General features: G+C 36.8%; 2 protein-coding genes across 5 annotated transcripts in view; one reads left to right on the top strand and one right to left on the bottom strand.

Moving 5' to 3' along the window:
- Positions 1-312, bottom strand: part of FRRS1 (ferric chelate reductase 1) — a 115,259-nt gene extending 114,947 nt beyond the window's left edge. Inside the window, exon 1 of the mRNA XM_007169540.2 lies at positions 204-312. The gene's annotated coding sequence lies outside the window, so the exon portion shown is untranslated. The remainder of the gene's footprint in view (positions 1-203) is intronic.
- Positions 1-20,829, top strand: part of AGL (amylo-alpha-1, 6-glucosidase, 4-alpha-glucanotransferase) — a 99,866-nt gene that overhangs the window by 20,701 nt on the left and 58,336 nt on the right. The window contains exons 1-5 of one of the 4 annotated variants that reach the window (XM_007169534.3): positions 331-658; positions 1,193-1,342; positions 12,617-12,827; positions 13,370-13,536; positions 14,781-14,984. In XM_007169534.3, coding sequence (XP_007169596.2) covers positions 1,261-1,342; positions 12,617-12,827; positions 13,370-13,536; positions 14,781-14,984 — 664 coding nt within the window. In that variant the 5' untranslated portion in view covers positions 331-658; positions 1,193-1,260. The other 3 variants (XM_007169536.3, XM_007169533.2, XM_007169535.3) reach the window with 3 other exon arrangements.

A 20,829-nucleotide genomic window follows, 5' to 3' on the forward strand; every position in this document is an offset into this window, starting at 1 on the left:
ACAAAGTCAAAACGAAGACACAAAACATAACGTGGTAGAAATGGCACAGGAAGCCAGGTGGCTTGCCTCCCGCCATTCAGCGGGCCCACAAAACGACCCTGTGGTGCAGCTCAACCTAGCTCGCAGCCCCCTACCGCAACATTTTAACGTTCAACCAGGAGCTCGCAGACTGTGAAAGGAGAGGCACGCCCCAGCCGTCTCACCTTCCTCCGGGCGAGAAAAAAGGCAGCCTGCCGCCTCGTCCTCAGCCACCTCCTACACCCGGGCAGCCCGCGACCGGACTCTCGCGAGACTAGCGGTTGGGGCGAGCAGGTGCGGAGATTCCCGGAAGTGGGCGAGGGGACTTGTCAGCTCCCACTTCGGCTGTGTGTCCTCGAGGCCCCGTGGGGATCGAGGGTCTCCTCGGGCACCGGCGCGAGGCGGAGTCACGGAGAAGCTTTCTGCCACTCACACAGCGGCCTCGGCCCTGCCTCGGCTGCCGCCGCCCCTCCCTTTGCCCTTCACGGCGGCCGGCCCTCCTCGTCGGCGGCTTCTTTCTGCGCCTGGGCAGCCTGCCTTTTCCCTTTAACTTTCCTTTGCGTCTCCTCCCCCGACTGTTTTAACACCAGAGTCGCAGGTCCTGCAGTGTCCCAGAAGCCGCACGTATAACTTGCTCGGTGTAAGTGCTAGGAATGCCGCCGGCGTCCCGGGGAAATGCGTTCCTTCTATCTATAGCTCTGTCTGTACGTTCTGTGTCCACGGCAGCTATTCTAGGGACAACAACTGTTTCCCTCTGTTCTCATCTCCCCATTGGTGGCTTCCGACCCGAATTTGGGAACGGGGAGATCTCCCACCTGTTATCTTTGAGCAGGCTAATCTCTTGTAAGCAGAAGGGCCATATGAAGTCTTCGAAGCCGGTTGGCTTGGGACTGGGAATTTTACTCCATCCCCCAACCCACCCAGCTCCAGGCTTTCCAAAACGTATTGATTGTGTAAAAATACTTAATTTTTTTTAACTGTAATTTTTGCTTTGGTCTTGTGCTCGAAGGGAGGAAACAACTATCAATTTGCTTTTTCTGATCTTATTTATAAGATTCATTCTTTCTCTTTGCTCGGGTTAAAACAGATTTTGAACATGTAAGTGTGGCTGTCAGCCTTAGAGAATCTAAGATACAGTTATTTTCTTTATCTTAATTCCTTTTTTGTTTCATAGGGGTACCTCGTTCGATTTCGGAGTTCTTTTCATTCTTCTGAAAGATTTCAAATCCTCTAGAAGCCAAAATGGGACACAGTAAACAGATTAGGATTTTACTTCTGAACGAAATGGAAAAGCTGGAAAGGACCCTCTTCAGACTTGAACAAGGTCAGTAGTAAGTCATTTGATTAGCTCTGTGTCTTTTACATTTTTAATTCATGGTCATATTAAAATTTCTTTTAACTTTTAGACATCATTTCCAAGGACCTTTCTAAACCTGATTTGTGCAAAGACGTTGCTGTGTTCTAAAAAATACCACTAATGAAAGTGGATTTTAGTTGAAAATGTTTTATTTATATCTGTCATGTTAGAATGAGGATAAAATTGTTCACTTTACTTTGCATTCTAACTTCCACTTAAGACAGAAGTTGCATTTATAATCGGAAGATTGACCATATTATTTCCATTAGCATTTACTATTAAAACTTGGGAAATTGCTTCATAAGTAATTTTACTTTGGGTATATCTGTAGTTTTGCTTTTTTATAGCTCTCGCTCTTTTCCTTTACCAGACATTTGAATTAGTAAAATAGATCACAGCAAAAAGTAAACTATTATTTATGTTTGTCAAAAGCCTCTCAACTATGGAGAAGGTAAAAAAGCTGAAAATATTTTTTTTCTGAAAAAGTGAAATAACTGATCAGGTTGTGTTGAAATATATTTGAGCTGTGATTTAAAAGATCAGTTATATTTCTATAAGACTTATCAAATAGATGCTTTATTTTCTTAGACTTTATATTTTTCAGCATTGAAAAAAAACATTTCACACTCATTTGTTAATATAACTTGTGAAGTAGTCAATAGAAGTTTAATGTATGAAAAATAAAAAACAATCCCCTTTATTATTGTACCAAATGAATGTTGATAGTAGTAAACATTTTGAAGAAATTTTTTTTCCCTGAATTTCTCAAGAGCTAAATTTTTTAAAAAAATTTCATCCATCAAATGTGTTTCCTCCATGCCAAATCTTTACCTTCTTCCAACTTCAGCATTTAAGATCACTGAGTACTTAGTCCATTTTTGGCTTTCCTGACTCTGCAGTTTTCTGGTTTTAATTTTTTTTCCTACACTCTTAAGTATTCCTGTCAACTTGGTGGTGTCTTTTGCTGAGCTCTCTTCTTCCACATTTTAATTGTGTATATCTGCAAGGAATCCTTTCTTTTTCTGTTCTCCTGCCCTCAAAGAAGTATACATTCTCATGGCCTCAGCTGTTGCCTCCATACTGATGACTCCTTTTGGAAGAAAGGCCTTGAGCTTTGCTTGCTTCTTGGAAGCAAGCGAGTGTAATGGCAAGAGTAGGGAACTAGAATTTTCCTGGCTCTGCTGCTAACAAATTGTTTGACTTTGGGCAAGTCACATTAATTCTAAACATTAATTTATTTGTGATATGAAGGTATTAATTTCTGCTTTTCTACTTTCCTGAGTTTTGAGGCTCAAAATGAATAATAAATGGTTTTAAAGCCCTAAATAGATATAAGGCATTGCTAGATCGCTATACCTGTCTATTCTCACCATCGATTCTTGGCTTCATCCTAGTATCATGCTATGGAAGAGCCTTAGGATAGCTCCAGTCAGATTTGCTTAAATTTAACATGTCCAAAACCATCTCCTCACAATTCTCAAATGTTCTTTACTGCTCAGCTTCCCTGTTTGCTTTCCCATTTTCATAGTTTCCAAGGCTAGAAACTTTGTACTATTCTTTGATGATTTTTTCTCTTTAACTGAAGTCTCTTTTTAAGCCCTATAATTTCTTTCCAGATGTCTCCTCTTGCCTACCTGTTTCTTCCATATGCCTGAATATGGATGCTGAAATAATCTTCTTATTCCATCTCTTCTCTTTTTATTAATTGGTGTTTATAAGGTCAAATTTAAACACCTCTGCCTGGCTTCCAGGACATTCTATAATGTCTATAATCTGCCTTCCTTAGCCAAGATTTTATCTCATTGTTCCTCATTATTAGTGTCCTATATCTTTCCAGTTCCCTTGTTAATTCCCTCCCCAGTGGCTTTTCTCATGCCTGTTCTTACACCTCCACTCCTGTCAGATTCCTCTATATCTATTAAATCCCTTTACTATCATTTTATGTGTTGCCTCCCTCTCAGCCTTCAGCTAAAATTCCACCTACTCCATGAAGCTTTTCCTTAATTTGTTATTATCTCCTTTCCTTGATTTCTGATTACTCAATGGGCATAGAATAGTTAAGTGCTTAAGGATGTAGCAGTGTCTAAAAGCTTATAGTGTCCAACTGGAGTTTAAGATCTGTGAAGACAGAAAGTATTACAAACCTAGTGCAGTGTACAACAGCTAATAAATCCTTGCTGGTTGATTACTAAAGTGCCAGTTAAAGCTAGCCAAGCTATTTGAAGAGGGAACTCTGAAGGGTTTATAAAATAAGAATATGGTGACTCTGTAACTCTGGTTAAAGCCAGTAAATTCATCCAAATGATATAAATGGGAACATGTTGAATTTTTTTTGTGCAGTAATGATGTCATTGTATTATTTTAGAAGATAATTGTACTGTGAAAGATGAAGAGAAGGGACATTGGAGACAAGAAATCACGGAGAAGGCTATTTTAAAAACATGTCTGATTTAACTACATCAGGGTTGAAAAAAAAGGGACAGAGTATGAGACATTTTAAAATTCATAAGACTTGGTGACCAATTAGGTGTAAAGAAAAGCTCTGGCAATTTTTGGTTCTTTCACCAAGCCCTTCTTCATTTTGCTTTCCTTTTCACTTTTCCCTAAGAAATGATTCCTGTGCATTTTCAAGGCTAATATCTCTATAGACTCTTCTAATTTAACAAGTACAAGACCACATAATTATCTTTTCTAGCCAAATGATAGCCTGTCCCTGTATTTCCTATCTCATTTAGTGGCAAATAATGAATAAAATCATTATTCCCTAAACCTGGAAATCTTCCATTTTTTATATAGGTTGGTCAAATTACAATTTCTATTTTTTTAAAAGAAAATATTTATAAAGATTCTTTGATTAGGAGTCAAGTTTATATAGATTGAGTGGAGGGAATGAGGTAGAAAAACTTAGTTTACAGTAATAGTTTAATCACTCGTCTTGTCAGTTTAATTGCCTGCAAGAGGGAAATGGCTAATCTGAGTAAAGTATTCCTGGTGTATGAGGAATAAGATAATCACACCATGTGCTGCTGTGCTAAGCTAATTTTAGCAAACCGAGCAATTAATTATGGAAGCTGACATACTCTAGGTATTCTGATGTTTCATTTACTGTATATAAAAATTTTAGTGTCAGGGATATGGATTAGAGGTCTACAGAGTGGCTATATATATATATATATATATATATATATCCTTGAGGGTATGCACTGACCTGTCTATTGGGATATAGAAAGAATAAGATTTATTTCTCTTTCTTTTCTCTCTTTCTTTCTTTCTGTCTGCGTATCTACCTATCTATTTTTGATTTTTAAAGTCTACTAAGGGGAATTCCCTGGTGGTCCAGTGGTAAGGACTCTGTGTTCTCCCTGCCAAGGGTCTAGGTTCGATCCCTGGTCGGGGAACTAACAGCCCACAAGCTGCGCAACACTACCAAAAAAAAAATTCTTTTTTAAGTAAAGTAATTAAGTTTTGCTAATATATGAATTGATATTGATGCTCTCAGTTTGTACGTCAGATGCGTTAATAACAAAAACGATATATTCTGAGGAAACAGTGGAGGTTATATGTCTAGAAGAGGTTGACAGTCATACTGCCACTGGTTTGCTTGCATTATGTTGCCATGAATTACACTTTTACCTAAACCAGGTTAAGTAGATATACAAGCTATATTATCTTAAATAGTAGCATCTTTACAATACTTTGTAATGAGAGGTAGTGTAACCGTACATGCCTCTTTTACCTCAAGAGGTTGTCAGACTTAAAGATGAGTTAGAAAGTGTTTGAAATTTGCTGTTTGAGTTTTATCCTTTTCAGAAATGACACACAGCTTTTTCTATAGTATACTTAGAAAATATTATCAGAAAAAATAAACACAATCTAACTCTGAGGTAAACATGAGTGTGAAAGTAAACTGCTTTTGATGGAAACTGATGCTGTAGAGCAGAGTTCAGCACATTTTTTTCCTGTAAAGGTTCAGATGTTCAGATAGCAAGTATTTTCAGCTTTGCAGGCCATATGCTTTCTGTTGCAGCTACTCAGCTCTGCCATTGTACTGTGAAAGCAGCCATAGGCAATACATAAATAAATGGTGTGACTGTTCCAATAAAACTTTATTTACAGAAAGAGGGTATAGTTTGCCAACCCTTGCTACAGGGAGAGCATTTTGAATATGTATTTTTAGTAACACTTTCATCATATGATTTTACCCATATAAATGAATATCTGCTCACTTTTAAAAGTTGATAACAAAGTTTTCTAATCTGTTTGAAATCTACCAAATGAAGAATTTCAGTTGGTTTTCAGATCATCTCTTTAATATATAAAATGGGACATCTTCTCTTTAACTTGTAAAAGCAATTGATGTATGTCAAGGAAAATATTTATATTTACTAGCACATTTCAACAAAAATATTTACATAATTGATGAGTGGAATTGAAAAGTTAAGGTCATGGACTAGTAAACATAGCTACCAAGAACTTTATCCATTAGGATTTGGGTATCTTTGTGTCGTATTTTTTTTCAAATCTGAGGCCATTAAATCAAGTATCAAAATAAATAGGACTTGGAATCTTTAAATTACTTTATCAGACAATATTAAACCAAGACTTTTTAAATTAATGAAATTTATTTAATCACATTACTTTCATGACAGATATTACCAATATTAATTTTTAGTGAGAGCCAAAAGATTTGTTCAATTAATTAATAAATAAAATTAATTATTTAAAATATTGTTTATTTTATTTACATCTTATTTTTGTGTTTTATAAATTACATGATCTATTAAATTATCATACACGTATATTATATAAATAAATATTCATATTTGGAGACTACTTGTCATTTTTTTTCTGAAGGTAGACCACTGATCCAAATACTGTTTTAGAGGTTTTGGATGAGTTTCAACCTTTGTCCTACAAGTTCTCTGAATCCTTGTGTAATTATAAAAACAATATTTGTATAAGCTGAACAAGGGACAGGTTGTTTAGCTGTGCTCAGATGGCTAATCTCTGATATTTGTACTGTTCAAAATGACACCATTACTTCTGTAATAAATTTAATCATTCTTGCAAATATAAATATCTATGGTTCTCACAGTCACTTAAGTATTAAAACTTCACATTTTAATTCTTTGGGCAATTACTTCTCAATCTATCTCTTCATAATTATAGCTCTAATATTAAAATGTTTCCCAATTTTATACCTTTTTATAAATTATAAAAAGGTATAAAAAGTCTTTTATTTATGCTTTTTGTTTCAAAACAAAATTGGGTTTATACTATCTAAACAATTTTGATACCTGCTTACAGTGTCATGGTGTGTGAATTCCACCTCTCTGCTTACTGCCACATTTCAGTCATACTTTTTTCCAGAAAGGATTTGAAAGGATCTATATAGATGTATAAAATATAAGAAAACAGTAAAAGTAATCATGTTATTAAATATCCCTTGATAATATGATTTATAGTGGCTTTATAATATTCCTGCTTACAGGATACCATAATTTGTACCATAATTTAATCATTCCCAATCATTAGATATTTAGTTTGTTGTGAGTTTATTTAATTATAATAAATGAAACTGTGATGAACATCCTTATATATAATCTATGTTTATATCACCAGTTAATTCCTCAGAAAATAAATGTCTTTATGAAATTATTGAGACAAAAATCTAAACTTTATTAATATTCTTAGTATGTTTATGCCAAATTGCTTTATAGAAAATTTGTGCATGTAGCTACTTGGAAAAGAAATTATTAGTTTTACTGTATAGTAAAAGTAAGAAGTAAAAATGAGTCCCTCAATTTTTGCAAAGTTACTTAATAACTACATTTGAATAATTTGTTTCTTGCTTGCTAAATCCATTTACTGTGAATAAATTTATATCCATATTTTGGTCCAATCCAGGAATATGGTTAGCAGAACTTATCACTAAGTTATAATTTTTTCCAGGAATGCCTAGAACTTCCATTCCCTCATATTATACATATTACAGTATATAAAACAGCATTCATATTTCTCTAGGCAAATACAGAAGTATTTAATTGGATTAGCATAAATTGGAAGAGTCCAGCATTCTCTTAATGTCTTATACTGATATCTTTTCTTCTTATACTGATATATTTTCTTTTGTTATCTTACCCAATGTTTAATATTGTGGTGTAGAACTTACCACCTGTCAAACATCACTGTGAGAGATTTACTTCTATCAAAGAGCAATTTTAGATGTGACTGAAATATATCTACATGTTCTCTATTTCAGGATTTGCCTTGAACCAAACTGACATTCTTTATATATAAATAAATAGCAGTTCATACTCATATTTCTGATTCATATCACCACAGCAGGGTTCATTGTAGCTGTCTCCCTTGCTTATTTGTAACATCTTTCTCTGACAGTGAAAAACCTGGCTCTTATCACCTTTGTTTTTGAAAGATATTTTCACCAGGTATAGAATTCTAGGCTGACAGTTTCAATCTTTCAGTACTTTTAAAGATGTTGCTCCACAACCTAAGTGTCCATCAACAGATGAATGGATAAAGAAGAAGTGGCACATATATACAATGGAATATTACTCAGCCATAAAAAGAAATGAAATGGAGGTATTTGTAATGAGGTGGATGGAGTTAGAGTCTGTCATACAGAGTGAAGTAAGTCAGAAAGAGAAAAACAAATACCATATGCTAACACACATATATGGAATCTAAAAAAAAAAAAAGTCATGAAGAACCTAGGGGCAAGATGGGAATAAAGACGCAGACCTACTAGAGAATGGACTTGTGGATATGGGGAGGGGGGAGGGTAAGCTGGGACAAAGTGAGAGAGTGGCATGGACATATATACACTACCAAATGTAAAATAGATAGCTAGTGGGAAGCAGCCGCATAGCACAGGGAGATGAGCTCGGTGCTTTGTGAACACCTAGAGGGGTGGGATAAGGAGGGTGGGAGGGAGGGAGATGCAAGAGGGAAGAGATATGGGGATATATGTATATGTATAACTGATTCACTTTGTTATAAAGCAGAAACTAACACCATTGTAAAGCAATTATACTCCAAAAAAGATGTTAAAAAAAAAGATGTTGCTCCACTGTCTTCTTGCTTGCATTGTTTCCCATGAGAAATCTGCTGTCATCCTTATCCTTGTTCCTCTGTACATACTTGTGTCTTTTTTCCCCTGTGGCTGTTTATAAGATATTCTCATTTTCACTGGTTTTGAGCAATTTGATTTTGACGTTCTTTGGTGTAATTTTCTTTGTATTTCTTGTGTGGGGGATTTGTTGAACTTCTTGGATCTGTAAGTTTGTTGTTTTCACCAAATTTGAGAATTTTTTACCCATTATTTCTTCAAATTATGTCTCCCTTCTTTCTTCTCTCCTTTGAGGACTCTTTATGTTAAGCCACTTGAATTGTCTGATGCTCTTTCAAATTTTTAGATTCTTTTTTCTCTCTGTTTCTTTTTGCATAGTTTCTATTCCTGTGTCTTGAAATTCACTTATCTTTTTTTCTGCCACGTCTCACCATCCATTAAATCCATTCTCTGTGTTTGTCATCTCAGACATTGTAGTTTTAATCTCTAAAAGTTTGATTTGGATCTTTTTCTTTTGTTTTAATATTTTCCATGTCTTGACCTAACTTTTTGAACATATGGAATGCAGTTATGATAACTGAAATCCTTCCTTGTCTACTAGTTGAACATCTGTGTCACTCCTGGGTCCGTTTTCATTGATTGATTATTCTCCTTGTTATGGGTTTTGTTTTCGTCCTTCTTCATGTGTCTCATAATCTTTGTTTGGATGCTAGACATTATTAATTTTACCTTGTTGGGTGCTGGGTATTTTTGGATTCTTATAAATGTTCTTGGTCTTTGTTCTGGAATGAAGTTACTTGGAAATATTATAGTCTTTTGAGTTTTACTTTTGTGATTTGTTAAGCCAATCTAGAACTATGCCCTTTCTGAGCCTCATTATTCCCCACTACTGAAACAAGATCCTTCTGAGCTTTCTACCCAGTGCCTCATGAATTATGAGTTCTCCCAGTCTAGCTGGTGATAACAAGCACTGTTCCTGGTCTCAGGTATTTTTCTCAGAGAAATGCACTGATCAGTACTCTTCTGAATACTCAAGGGAGACCTTTTGCAGATCTCTGGAGTCCTCTGTGCAGCTTTCTCCTCTTCATCCACAACTCTCATCTGAAAACTCCAGCTGCCTTCGTCTCCACAGATTCTTAGTTCCGTCTCCTCAACACAGGAAGTCAGTTGAGGTCTGCCTGGGTTCCTTCTCCCTGTGCCCCAACCTGGAAACTCTTTCAAGGTAGTAAGTAGGCAGGGACAATTGTAGGGCTCATCTTGTTTACTTTTTGTCTCTCAGGGATCACTGACTTTTGTTGCCTGATGTCAGGGTCTTGAAAAGTCATCATTTCATATATTTTGTCTGGTTTTTTTGTTGTTGGTGGTGGTTTCTTTCTTTTAAGTTTCAGGGAGGGGGGGTAAATCCAATCCCTGTTATTCCATCTTTGACAGAAGCAGAAGTCTCAGTCCTTTAGGTCTCTGTTTCCTCTGTGTGGAATGCCCTATTCCAGATATCTGTGTGGTCAACTCCCTCACCTCCTCTTTCTGTTTAGCAGTTTTTTCTTGGGTGCTGGACATTGTGAATGTTCTGTTTTTATCTCTGGATTTTGTTGTCTTGCTTTAAAGGAGTGATAAGTTTTATTTTAGAAGTCATTTACATTATCTGTGGATCAGCTTAATCCTTTTGAGGCTTGTTTTTAAGCTTTGATAGGATAGGTTTATAGTAATTTTTACTCTAGGGCTACTTTAACCCTATTACTTAAGACATGACTCTCTTGAATACAACAGGTGTTCAACAAGGTCTCTTAACCCTGGCTGCTTAAAAATTGTAATGTATCCCAGGCCTGAGTGAGCTCTGAGAATTGTTCAATTTACAGCTCCCACTGGTTGTTCTTTTCCCAGCCTTATGTAGTCAAACCCTACTCGTGTACAGTTTAGTATTCAGGCAGACTCAAGATGACTCTAGGTAAATTCCTGGAGCTCTGTCCCTGCATAGCTCCCTTCTTGTCATACTCTGCCCTGAAAATTGCAGTCTCTTCACCCTCCAAAACTCTAATCTCTGTCTCCTCAACTCAGTGAGATTACTATTCCTGCTCCCAGTGTCACAGTCCAAAAAGGTCCCCTAGTCTGATAACTAGAAGGTTCATAGAAATCATCCTTCTCTCAGGCATCACAGTCCTCTCTACCTGTTTTTGAGAACAGTTGTCTCATGTAGTTCTTTTAGTTTTTCATCAGAGGGCAAGTCCAGTACCAGTTACTCCATTATGACCAGAAGCAGACATCTTCAGAAGGATATTTTTAACACACAAGATAGGTCATGTCACTCCTGCTTAAAAATGTTCACTGGCTCATTTCAGTCAGTGAAGAAGCCAAAATACTTACAATGACCTTTAAGGCTCTGCATGATCTGGCTCCCCTGTTACCTTTCTTTCCTTGTATCCTACTATTCCTCCCGCAGCTTATTCCAATCTAGCCATGCTGACCTTCTTGTTATTTCTGGAACCCCCAGGCATGCTTCCATCCTAGGTCCTTTGTGCTCTCTGTTTCCTGTACTTGGTCAGCACTTTCTCTCCATGGCCATGGTGAGCCATGAGGCTAACTCTCTCACTTCTCTCACGCCCTTCAACTTCTCAATAACCATCCTATTTAAAGTTGCTACCGTCTCCTCACCATCACTCCTTTCCCTCCTTTTTCTTACACTGCTCTGATTTTTGTCCCTTAGCATTTATCCCTTTCTGACATACTACTTTTTCTTATTTATTTGTCATGTCCATTGTTTAATGGCTGCCTTCCCCCATTAGAACTCAAGCTTCACAAGGGCAGGGATCATTGTCTTTTTTGTTCCTTATTACATCATATGCGCTCAGTACATCATTTTTTATTCCTTTGTTGGATGTTTAATAAATTAAGTATCAAAAGTATAAATATTACTATACTTCTTTCTTCTCAAAAAGTTCCTTACGCTTAAAGATTTTAACCAGCAGAACTAAATTTCCCTGCCTTCATCAGTTATTATTGCCCATCATTAATTAAAATGTTACACCCATGTTTAAAATATATGTGCCTGAATTTCTAATAGACTTTACTATAGTCAGAATTTGTACATCCTAACAATTATAATCAAGGTTTAAAGTCGGCCTTGAACCAATAAAAATTTTTCTTTCATAGTAAAGTTATACCTGTAATGTGTTAACTTTTTTTCCTCTTAGGGCAAAATACTTGTAATACAGTACAGAAATCTCAGATATATTTTAAAGGAAATAGCCTAACTAAGGCAAAAGTGAGAATGTTTTGGCTTTCAGAATTCCAAGAAAGGCTTAAGTAACTAAACCATGAAGAGTAGGTTTAGAGGCAGTAGCATGCTGGAGTTGCTGGCGTTGTCTCACAAGAGCTGATCATGCATATCTCTTCCCAGTTCCACGTTCAGTGATGCCATCTTGGTAGCTTGAGATGGACCGTGGTGAGACTTGTTTCCTCCAGAAGTCAGCAAACACTGCAAATCAGGGTTCCTCACCACTCCTACCCCCGTCCCACTCAGCTCCACACAGCCACTTGTTAACCCTCTATTACCACATCTCTGGAGTTGAGCAGACATCAGGGACAACTGGTATCAGGGGCTCAAATGCCTCTAGAACTCCTGCTAGAAATCTGAATTCTGCCTCTCTAGAGGTTGACTTCTGTCAGGGAAGACTGGCTTGCTCTATCTGGTAAGATAGTGTCCCATGATACCTCCCAACTTTTACGTACTATCACAGACTCTGATACCACAGAGAAACTCACTTTCTCTGCTGCAGTTTGAAAAATACCAGCGAAAGTCTCTAGTTAGATGCCCACCTCTGAGCAGTTCAGGAAGTGGAAGGGAGGTAATCTTGGGGAATGGGATCATGTAAGAACTTGCATATCCCAAAGTAGCCATGAGACTAGGAATCAGTTTCCAGGAGAAGAAGAGAGGGACAGTACAGAGCAGACAGTTCTATGGTGTATACTGTATGTTAAAATACAAAATTAAGCTAAACTGAGATGCAAAGTGGTTCCAGAACAGCATTAAATATTTGGAGTTCTTTTAAACATGGGTGAGAAATCATTGTTGTATAATACTTTAAATAAAACATCTTTTTAATGTGGTAACATAAGTCCTGCAATGAGTTTATTAAAATGTGTTTTTTGTTTAGGGTTTGAACTACAGTTCCGATTAGGCCCAACTTTACAGGGAAAAGAAGTTACTGTGTATACAAATTACCCATTTCCTGGAGAAGCATTTAATCGAGAAAAATTCCGTTCCCTGGAATGGGAAAATCCAACAGAAAGAGAAGATGATTCTGATAAATACTGTAAACTTAATCTTCAACAAGCTGGATCATTTCAGTATTACTTCCTTCAAGGGTAAGTCAGGTGTTCTGTATGTGAAAAAAAGAAGTTAATTTATTCTATAACTTGAAGTTATCTAACTTGTAAAAAGTTACCATATGAACCATGGCAGTGCAATTTTTACAGGGCTTTCCTGAGATGCCAATAGAATATGATCCTTCAGTTTCTAGGAAGTAATTGTAAGCCTCATTACATATTCAAACTATTACTATTATAAAGTAATGGCATAAATACTGTAGTCTTTTCATGCAACCTGATTATAGGATGCTATTTACTTAAGTGCCCTTGTTATTACTGATCTTAGTACACTTATCTTTCCTTAAAGCAATATTATTAGATATATATGTATATATTGTATTATGTCATTATGTAAAGATTGGAAAAGGATAAAACATGGCTTTTCTATTGTTTTATTGCAACTTTTTAAATGATTTTATGTGCTTAGAAATATATTTTTATATGGGACAATTTACTTTCCAATTAGAGAGTCAGACTGTTAGATGAGAATTATTTTTCCTATCATTAATTGAGAAGTTTTTGTTTTGTTTTTTCCTTAGAAATGAGAAAAGTGGTGGAGGTTACATAGTTGTGGACCCTATTTTACGTGTTGGTGCTGATAATCATGTGTTACCCTTGGACTGTGTTACTCTCCAGACATTTTTAGCCAAGTGTATGGGACCCTTTGATGAATGGGAAAGCAGACTTAGGGTTGCAAAAGAATCAGGTAATGTCAGCTTTCTTTCTTTTCTTCTTCTTTAAAATAAATGTAATTATCTTCTGTGATACAGATTTCAAAGGCTTTAATTCTTTTAATTTCATTCCTTAGTACATTTAGTAACATAAATAGAACTGTATGAAATTGTTGCTACTTGACCATTTTTGGCCTACAAAAATGGCAAATTTTATGGTTCAACTGCATAAATTAAGGAACTCTATGATAAAATAAGATTATTATTGTTTCTAAGACTTTACTTTGACATATAAAAATTAGTAAGCTACCAGAATGAGTTGGAAAATATATTATCATTCACTTCCCTGGTGGCACAGTGGTTAAGAATCTGCCTGCCAATTCAGGGGACACGGGTTTGAGCCCTGGTCCGGGAAGATGCCACATGCTGTGCAACAACTAAGCCCGTGTGCCACAACTACTGAGCCTGCGCCCTAGAGCCGGTGAGCCACAACTACTGAGCCCACATGCCACAACTACTGAAGCCTGTGCTCCTAGAGCCTGTGCTCCTCAACAAGAGAAGCCACCTCAATGAGAAGCCCTCGCACTGCAATGAAGAGTAGCCCCCGCTCACCGCAACTAGGGAAAGCCCTCGCACAGCAATGAAGATCCAACGCAGCCAAAAATAAATAAATAAATAAAATATATTATCATTATATATAATTTTAATTCAACAAGCCTTGATTAATGGTCTTCCATGTGCAAGTCATGTGCTGCCATACATACCAAGAGTAAAATGAAACTTAAGGTGTATTTTACTCTTAAGTAAAGGGTAATGTTAATTTTCTACTTTCGACTTGAACATAGAGTGAAGAAAGAAATGAGAAGTTCACTGACATAACTAAAACAGAATACAAGTACTATGGAACATTAAAACTAGGAGAAAGATGTACTGATAAACTTGCATAGGATATATTTTCTACATATAAATATATCAGTTCAAGAAATATAAATTGAACCCCTAATGGTAACTAGGCATTGTGTGTGATTTTTTTCAAATACATCATCTCATTATCCCTATCTTGCATATGAGGACACTGATAATCCTGAAAGATTTAAGTAGACTTGCTTGAAGTCACTTGTGGTACAGCTAGGATTTAAACCCAAGTCTTTAACCCCTTCTCTGGTAGCATGGTTGCCTTGCCATTTAGAATTACTTATGGAAGTTTAACCTTACATTTTGCTTAGTTTTAGGTATGTTTTTTCTTATAGTGGTCTTTGTTTATTTTCTTGTGTTGCAGGCTACAACATGATTCATTTTACCCCACTGCAGACTCTTGGACTATCTAGGTCATCCTATTCCCTTGCTGATCAGTTAGAATTAAATCCTGATTTTTCAAGACCTAATAAAAAGTACACCTGGACTGATGTTGGACAGCTAGTGGAAAAATTGAAAAAGGAATGGAATATTCTTTGTATTACTGATGTTGTCTACAATCATACTGGTATGAGCTTCATTAACTACTTCTATTAATTTTAATGAGAATATTATATTCTAATTATTTCATTCCTTGCTGTTTTATATAACATAAATTTTGAAAACACAACTGATGATTAGGTGTCCTTCAATTTTAAAATCACTTTATACAGTACCACTTTTTTTCTTTCAAAGAAAACAGTGTTAGTTGAAGATATAATCAATTTGTAAGTATTTTACATGTGATGATTATAAAAACAGGAGTGTGATCATAGAAAAGACCACATATTTCAATTTACAGTGTTACTACTTTACAGACCAACTAATGAATCCTATATAGCCATAGCTCTGGTACTATAGCATATATTTGAAAAAACTGAATGGTGTTATTTGAAGAGAAAATTATTGGTAAATTCTTAGAACTTAAATTTGAAAATTTTATCTTTTACATGTTAAAAGATATTATTAAAGTTAACCTGTTTTGGCTCCCAGGATTTCTTACCAGTATACAATTCTATAAAAATGTATCAGAGGTTTCCAGATGCTGATCCTCAGGAAATGACTGCTTCCATCAGCTATCAGAGTAACTGGGTCTGGAGAAGCCTCTGGCCCTGATCAGCTTTCAGTTTAACCCAGTGGACCTTGCAGATGCTCTTTTCTGTTTGCCATGATGTAGAAAAGTCAGGAAACCACTGATTTACATATGTAAACAACAGGAATTCCAGGTGGTACAAAACATTTAACAACAACAACAACAATCTCTGGTGTGTGTGTCATAAAATTGTTTTCCAAGTAACCATAGGAACTATGAAGATGTTCAAAAGCTCAAAGATTTGGTTCATCAATATAGATAATAATCTCTAATGATAATAATAAACAATCAAAGTTAGGCAAAGAAATAGGAACAATCTAAAATTTGTTGTTTCTGCATGCACCTGGAAACTAAGCATCAGGGTCCACAGTGAAAACTGCCTAATGTCTAAGAATTCAGTATTCTTCGCTTGAAAATTTGACCTTATTGATAACTACTTTGACATCTTTAATACTATTCACATCAAATTTATCAAACCACATAATGGCAGCGTACGAATTATGATATGGCTTAGGCAGCTGTAACAAAAAGACAGAAAAAGATAGTGACTTAAGATTTAAATTATACTTATTTCTTATAAAAGATTAAGTAGGCATTCCAAGACTGGTGTGGTAGCCAACCCACAATAGGGAACTGAGTTCTTTCTCTCATGCTGCTCTGCTGTCTCCAGTACTTTGCTTCCATCTCTCAATCAAATATGGCCCCTCCATTTCCTTATATCACCTCTACCCAGTGGCAATGAGGAAAGGGAAGTAATGTCTTTTAAGGGCATGATCTGGTGTATATATCCCTTCTGCTCACATTGCACCAGATAGGATTTTGTCTCTTGTCACACCTAGCTATAAAGGAGCTTGCAGTGTAGTATTTTGTTTGTCAGCCATGTCTATCACTGAACCTTGAGAGTTCTGTTACTAAAGGAACAAAGGGAGTATAAGGTTTGGAGTACAGTCACAGACTCTGTCAGAGACTGTATTTTCTAAAGCATTTGAGAAATTCTATGTAATATAAAAGAAGTGAAAGTTGCTTCCACCTTGCATGGCAAGTGTTGCGTATCATAATGTCCTTTCTATGAAATAGGTTTTCATTAAAAAGTTACTATCCAGGGAAAGTCAACTTCCAGAATGGCACTGTTAAGGGCTTCACAGACCCTCTACCCTTTAAAACAGCTATAACTGATGAGTATTATTTTTAAAAAACTAAAGTCTCCGAAAATTGTCCTAAGGGCATTCAGCATATGGAGAGACATTTGTTCAAGAATATCTACTAAACCTCAGAAAGAATAGTGAGAGTCTGTGACATCTGAACCACAACCTGCCCCTCCCTCCCTACCCTTCCCCAGTCAGAGTGGTGATAGGTCTGTTCCTAGCAGGTGCTGCCAAGGACACCAGGCTCCCTTTCTCCCTGGCTCCCAGTCTAGGGCTGTGGTTGAAAGGGGCAGGCTTCCAGCGTTTCTCATTTCCCCCTTTCAGCACTATGTTACGGAAACTATTCTAGGCAAGAGCAGATGAGAGGCCTGGGGCTCCCTTCCTCCACCCAGCCCCCACTCAGAGAGAGAACGTTCTACTTCATGCATGGCAGGTCAAGAATACTGGACCCTTGCCCCAGCTTGCTTGTGGGGTCGGGGTTCCACACCTGGAGAGGAAAGCCAAGAAAACCAGAGGCTCCTATCCCTGCCACCACTGGTGGAGCAGTGGCACAGGTGTTCTGCCCAGGGGAAGAGATGTGCAGTAAGAACAGAGTAAGAATGGAACTGACTTCATTTGGTACATAGCATGGGAAAGTTCAAGCCTATGAGCACTGTTGAAAACAACAGAGACTTTGGTGGTAAACAATCCAAAGGAGGCTGGTATCTTCATGAGAGCAACATGCTAAACCATAGGCCAGCTACTGGTCTAACAGAGAGAACCAGGGAAAGAGACAGCTAACAAGAGCCTTCTTGGGGTCAGAACAAGCCTCAAAGACAGGCCTCAAAGACTACCCATGCCAAGGGACCCAAATTTAATTGGATCATATTGTGGTGCAATTTATGCTCCAGAATATTATCAAAAATAATAGCACAGTCAGCCTGAGTAACAGCTCAGGAGAGAAATAGCTGAGTGTGATACCAACAGAAGCAGACAGCTTAACAGATTTCAGGGAAAAAGACACTTAAGAGAGCCCTGCTAAAAACCACCGTCACCCCAGGCTGACTACCTGTGGCCAAGGCTGCACCCTCTGAGTCGCAACATCAGGGTCTGCACACTGTGGGGGAAATAGACTTCCCTAAAATAGTCCAGACAAGTCACAAGCCAGCAACCAAAAAGACCTGGAGGGGATGGGATCAGTATCCAGATTTGCTACAATAATTATCTAAATCACCAATACTCAACAAAAAATTGAGACATGTAAAGAAACAGCAAAGTGTAGCCCTTACGCAAGAAAAAAACAGGCAACAGAAATCACCTTTGAGAAGTCGTAGATGTCATATTTAAAATAGACTTTAAAGCAAGTATTATAAATGTATTTAAAGAATTAAAGGAAACCAAATTAAAGCAGTAAAAGAAAATATTATGATGATAGCCCATCAAAGAGGGAATATCATAAATAGATAGAAATTTTTTAAAAGAGCCAAATGAGAATTCTGGAGTTGAAAAGTAAATAACCAAAATGAGAAATTTCATTAGAGCTGTTCAGCAGTATGTTTGAGTTGAAAGAAGAAAGGGTTAGTGAGCAGTGACTATGCAATCTAAAGAACAGAGGGAAAAAAGATAAAAATGAACAGATTTTCAGAGAAATGTGGGACATGGAAACACCAGAAGGAGAGGAAAGAATGGAAAAAAATACTTAAAGAAATAATGGCTGAAAACCTCCCAACCTCCAACATTAATTTACACATCCTAAAACTCAGGGACCTCCAGATAGCATAAACAAAAGAGAGCTACACTCAGACACATCATAGTAAAAATTTTGAAAGCCAAAGATTTAGGGAATCTTGAAAGTAATGTCTTGAAAGGCAGAGATTATCAGAGTCAATTAAAAAATAAATAAATAAAACAAGATCCAAATACATGCTGTCTACATGCCACACACTTTAAATTCAAAGATACAGGTAGGTTGACAGTAAAAGGATGGAAAAAGATAAACCTGAACTGGTTAGTTTAGGAGTTCCCTCTCTGACTGCTGCTGAGATGGCTCAGCCTTTGGCATACACAAGGTCTTCCAGACTGCCAGAGGTGAATGTGATTTATTTTTAAGGCTGGCTTCCTAGAAGTCACCCTGGGTCAGAGTGTACTTCGTTGTTCACTCGGTGTGCCTGCCTCTCCCAGAATGAAACTAACCCCAGACTGGGAGGTAAGGGGAGAGGGTATCTCCTATCTTGGCCACACCTGCCTGGAGTAGAGCACTGGGGTAGAGCTTCCGTAACACGTGGTTGGTCGGGTGGGATAAGGGAGCAGGTTGTGGTTCAAGTGCCACAGACTTTTGCTATTCTTACTAAGAATTAGTAGATTTTCTTGAATAAATGTTTCTCCATGTGCCAGATGCCCTTAGGACAATTTCCAGAGTCTTTCTTTACTGTGCTACTCTGGAAGTCCATCTTTCATTTTTAATTTTGATATGTATTAAGACATAGTTTGGAGTTTAACTCCTCTTTCATATAGAATTAGAAAAAATACTTTTATTACCTAATGTTTAGAATTCTTTCATTTTACACTTGATTTTGTTTCATAAAATTGAGATAAGAAACAAAGTTTCAGGATTTTACCATGTAAAAAGTTGGGGTTGCCTTAGTATTTACTCTTAATAAATGAAAATCCAAATTGGATATATGGATGACATTGACATATATATCATGACATTTTTCTCTTATATAATCTTGAATTTCAGTGACTATGATGATAAATCTTGGGAAAACTATCTTGATTCAAATTTGGAGAATTATCAATTTAACTTTTATTACAACATCTCTGCTTCTTATGTATTCTGTCTATTAAATAAATACTAAGTAAATCAATGACTTACTAAATGATTTATCATATAAGTGAAACTAAAAATAATAATGATTTTAAAACTCTGTAAGGATTGTAATGGTTCTCAGCTGAGTGAACAAGGCATGACCAATTCATCTCAGCCATAGAGCAAAATGGTTAGACTGCAGATTCTGAAGAGACTTGCCCAGTTCTTTTCCTGGCTGTGTGACTTTTGCTGAGGTACTTATCTCAGTCCCTCATCTGTCAAAGGAACATAATAGTATGTCCTATATCATTTGGAAGGGCATGAGGGTTAATAAATTAATGCACTTAACAGTTCCTGGCATATGGTAGGTATTGAATAATTGTTACTACTTTCCTGTACATTAACCACTCCTGAGCATGAATTTACAGGGCATTAGTCCATTTTAAAGATGAAGCAAAATGTGTCTAGCTTTTATTTGTTTATTAATAAATTAAAACAAATTATCTCCAATGTTGTAAACACTTGAAATACCTTACAAAACTCCTGATACTGATTCTGAATTTACTGATACAAATGGGTAATAAGATACAAGCTACACCCTTGTTCTTTGAGTATATTTCTTTTAGCAGTTTCTCAGCCTCACTTTTATCGGTTTTATCGAAACAATATATCTTATTAACCTTTCAAGATTAGCTATACAAAGAGGTTGCCTATGAGAGAACTGAGTTTTCTTCCATCAGGATTGTCTAAGCAAAATTAAAAACAAAAACAAACAAACAAAAAAAACCCTTTCTAGAATGAAGGCTCCATGAGCTCCTGAACCTTGCTCCCTTATTTGCTACAGAATATCTAACTCTCAGAACAGTGCCTGGGATATATGACACTTTCAGTGTAGATATATGTGGACCTATGAATGGATTTTGAGTTTACATGCTGTCCCCAGGCAGTGCTATCATCACATGCTTGGGTAGATGTGCCTGGGCCTCAGCTGGAGTCTGGGCCAGTTTGAGAGATGTACTGAGAAGAGTGGGTGTGATGAGGAAGGGCATGTTCAAGGAAAGAGAAGGACTAAAATGTAGCAAACCTCCCTCCAGGGTTTAGGGGAGATGAGAAGGAAAAGAGAGGGCACAAAAGAGAGAAGCAAAAATTTAAAGCAACCAAGATAATGACACCTTTTGTAAATCAAGGAAGAGGTCTTCTGTAAATCAAGGAAGGACTAGTCAGTAATGACAAATGTTGTAGAGATTGAACGTGATGAAAATGAGAAAGTAACACTAAATTTCATGATTAGGAGGCTGGAGTAATCTCAGTGGAGCACTGGCTGTAGAAGCAGATTGTAGCGGGAGAA

Source organism: Balaenoptera acutorostrata, chromosome 1 (genome assembly GCF_949987535.1).
Source record: "Balaenoptera acutorostrata chromosome 1, mBalAcu1.1, whole genome shotgun sequence".
In the NCBI taxonomy this organism is placed as follows: Eukaryota; Metazoa; Chordata; class Mammalia; order Artiodactyla; family Balaenopteridae; genus Balaenoptera; species Balaenoptera acutorostrata.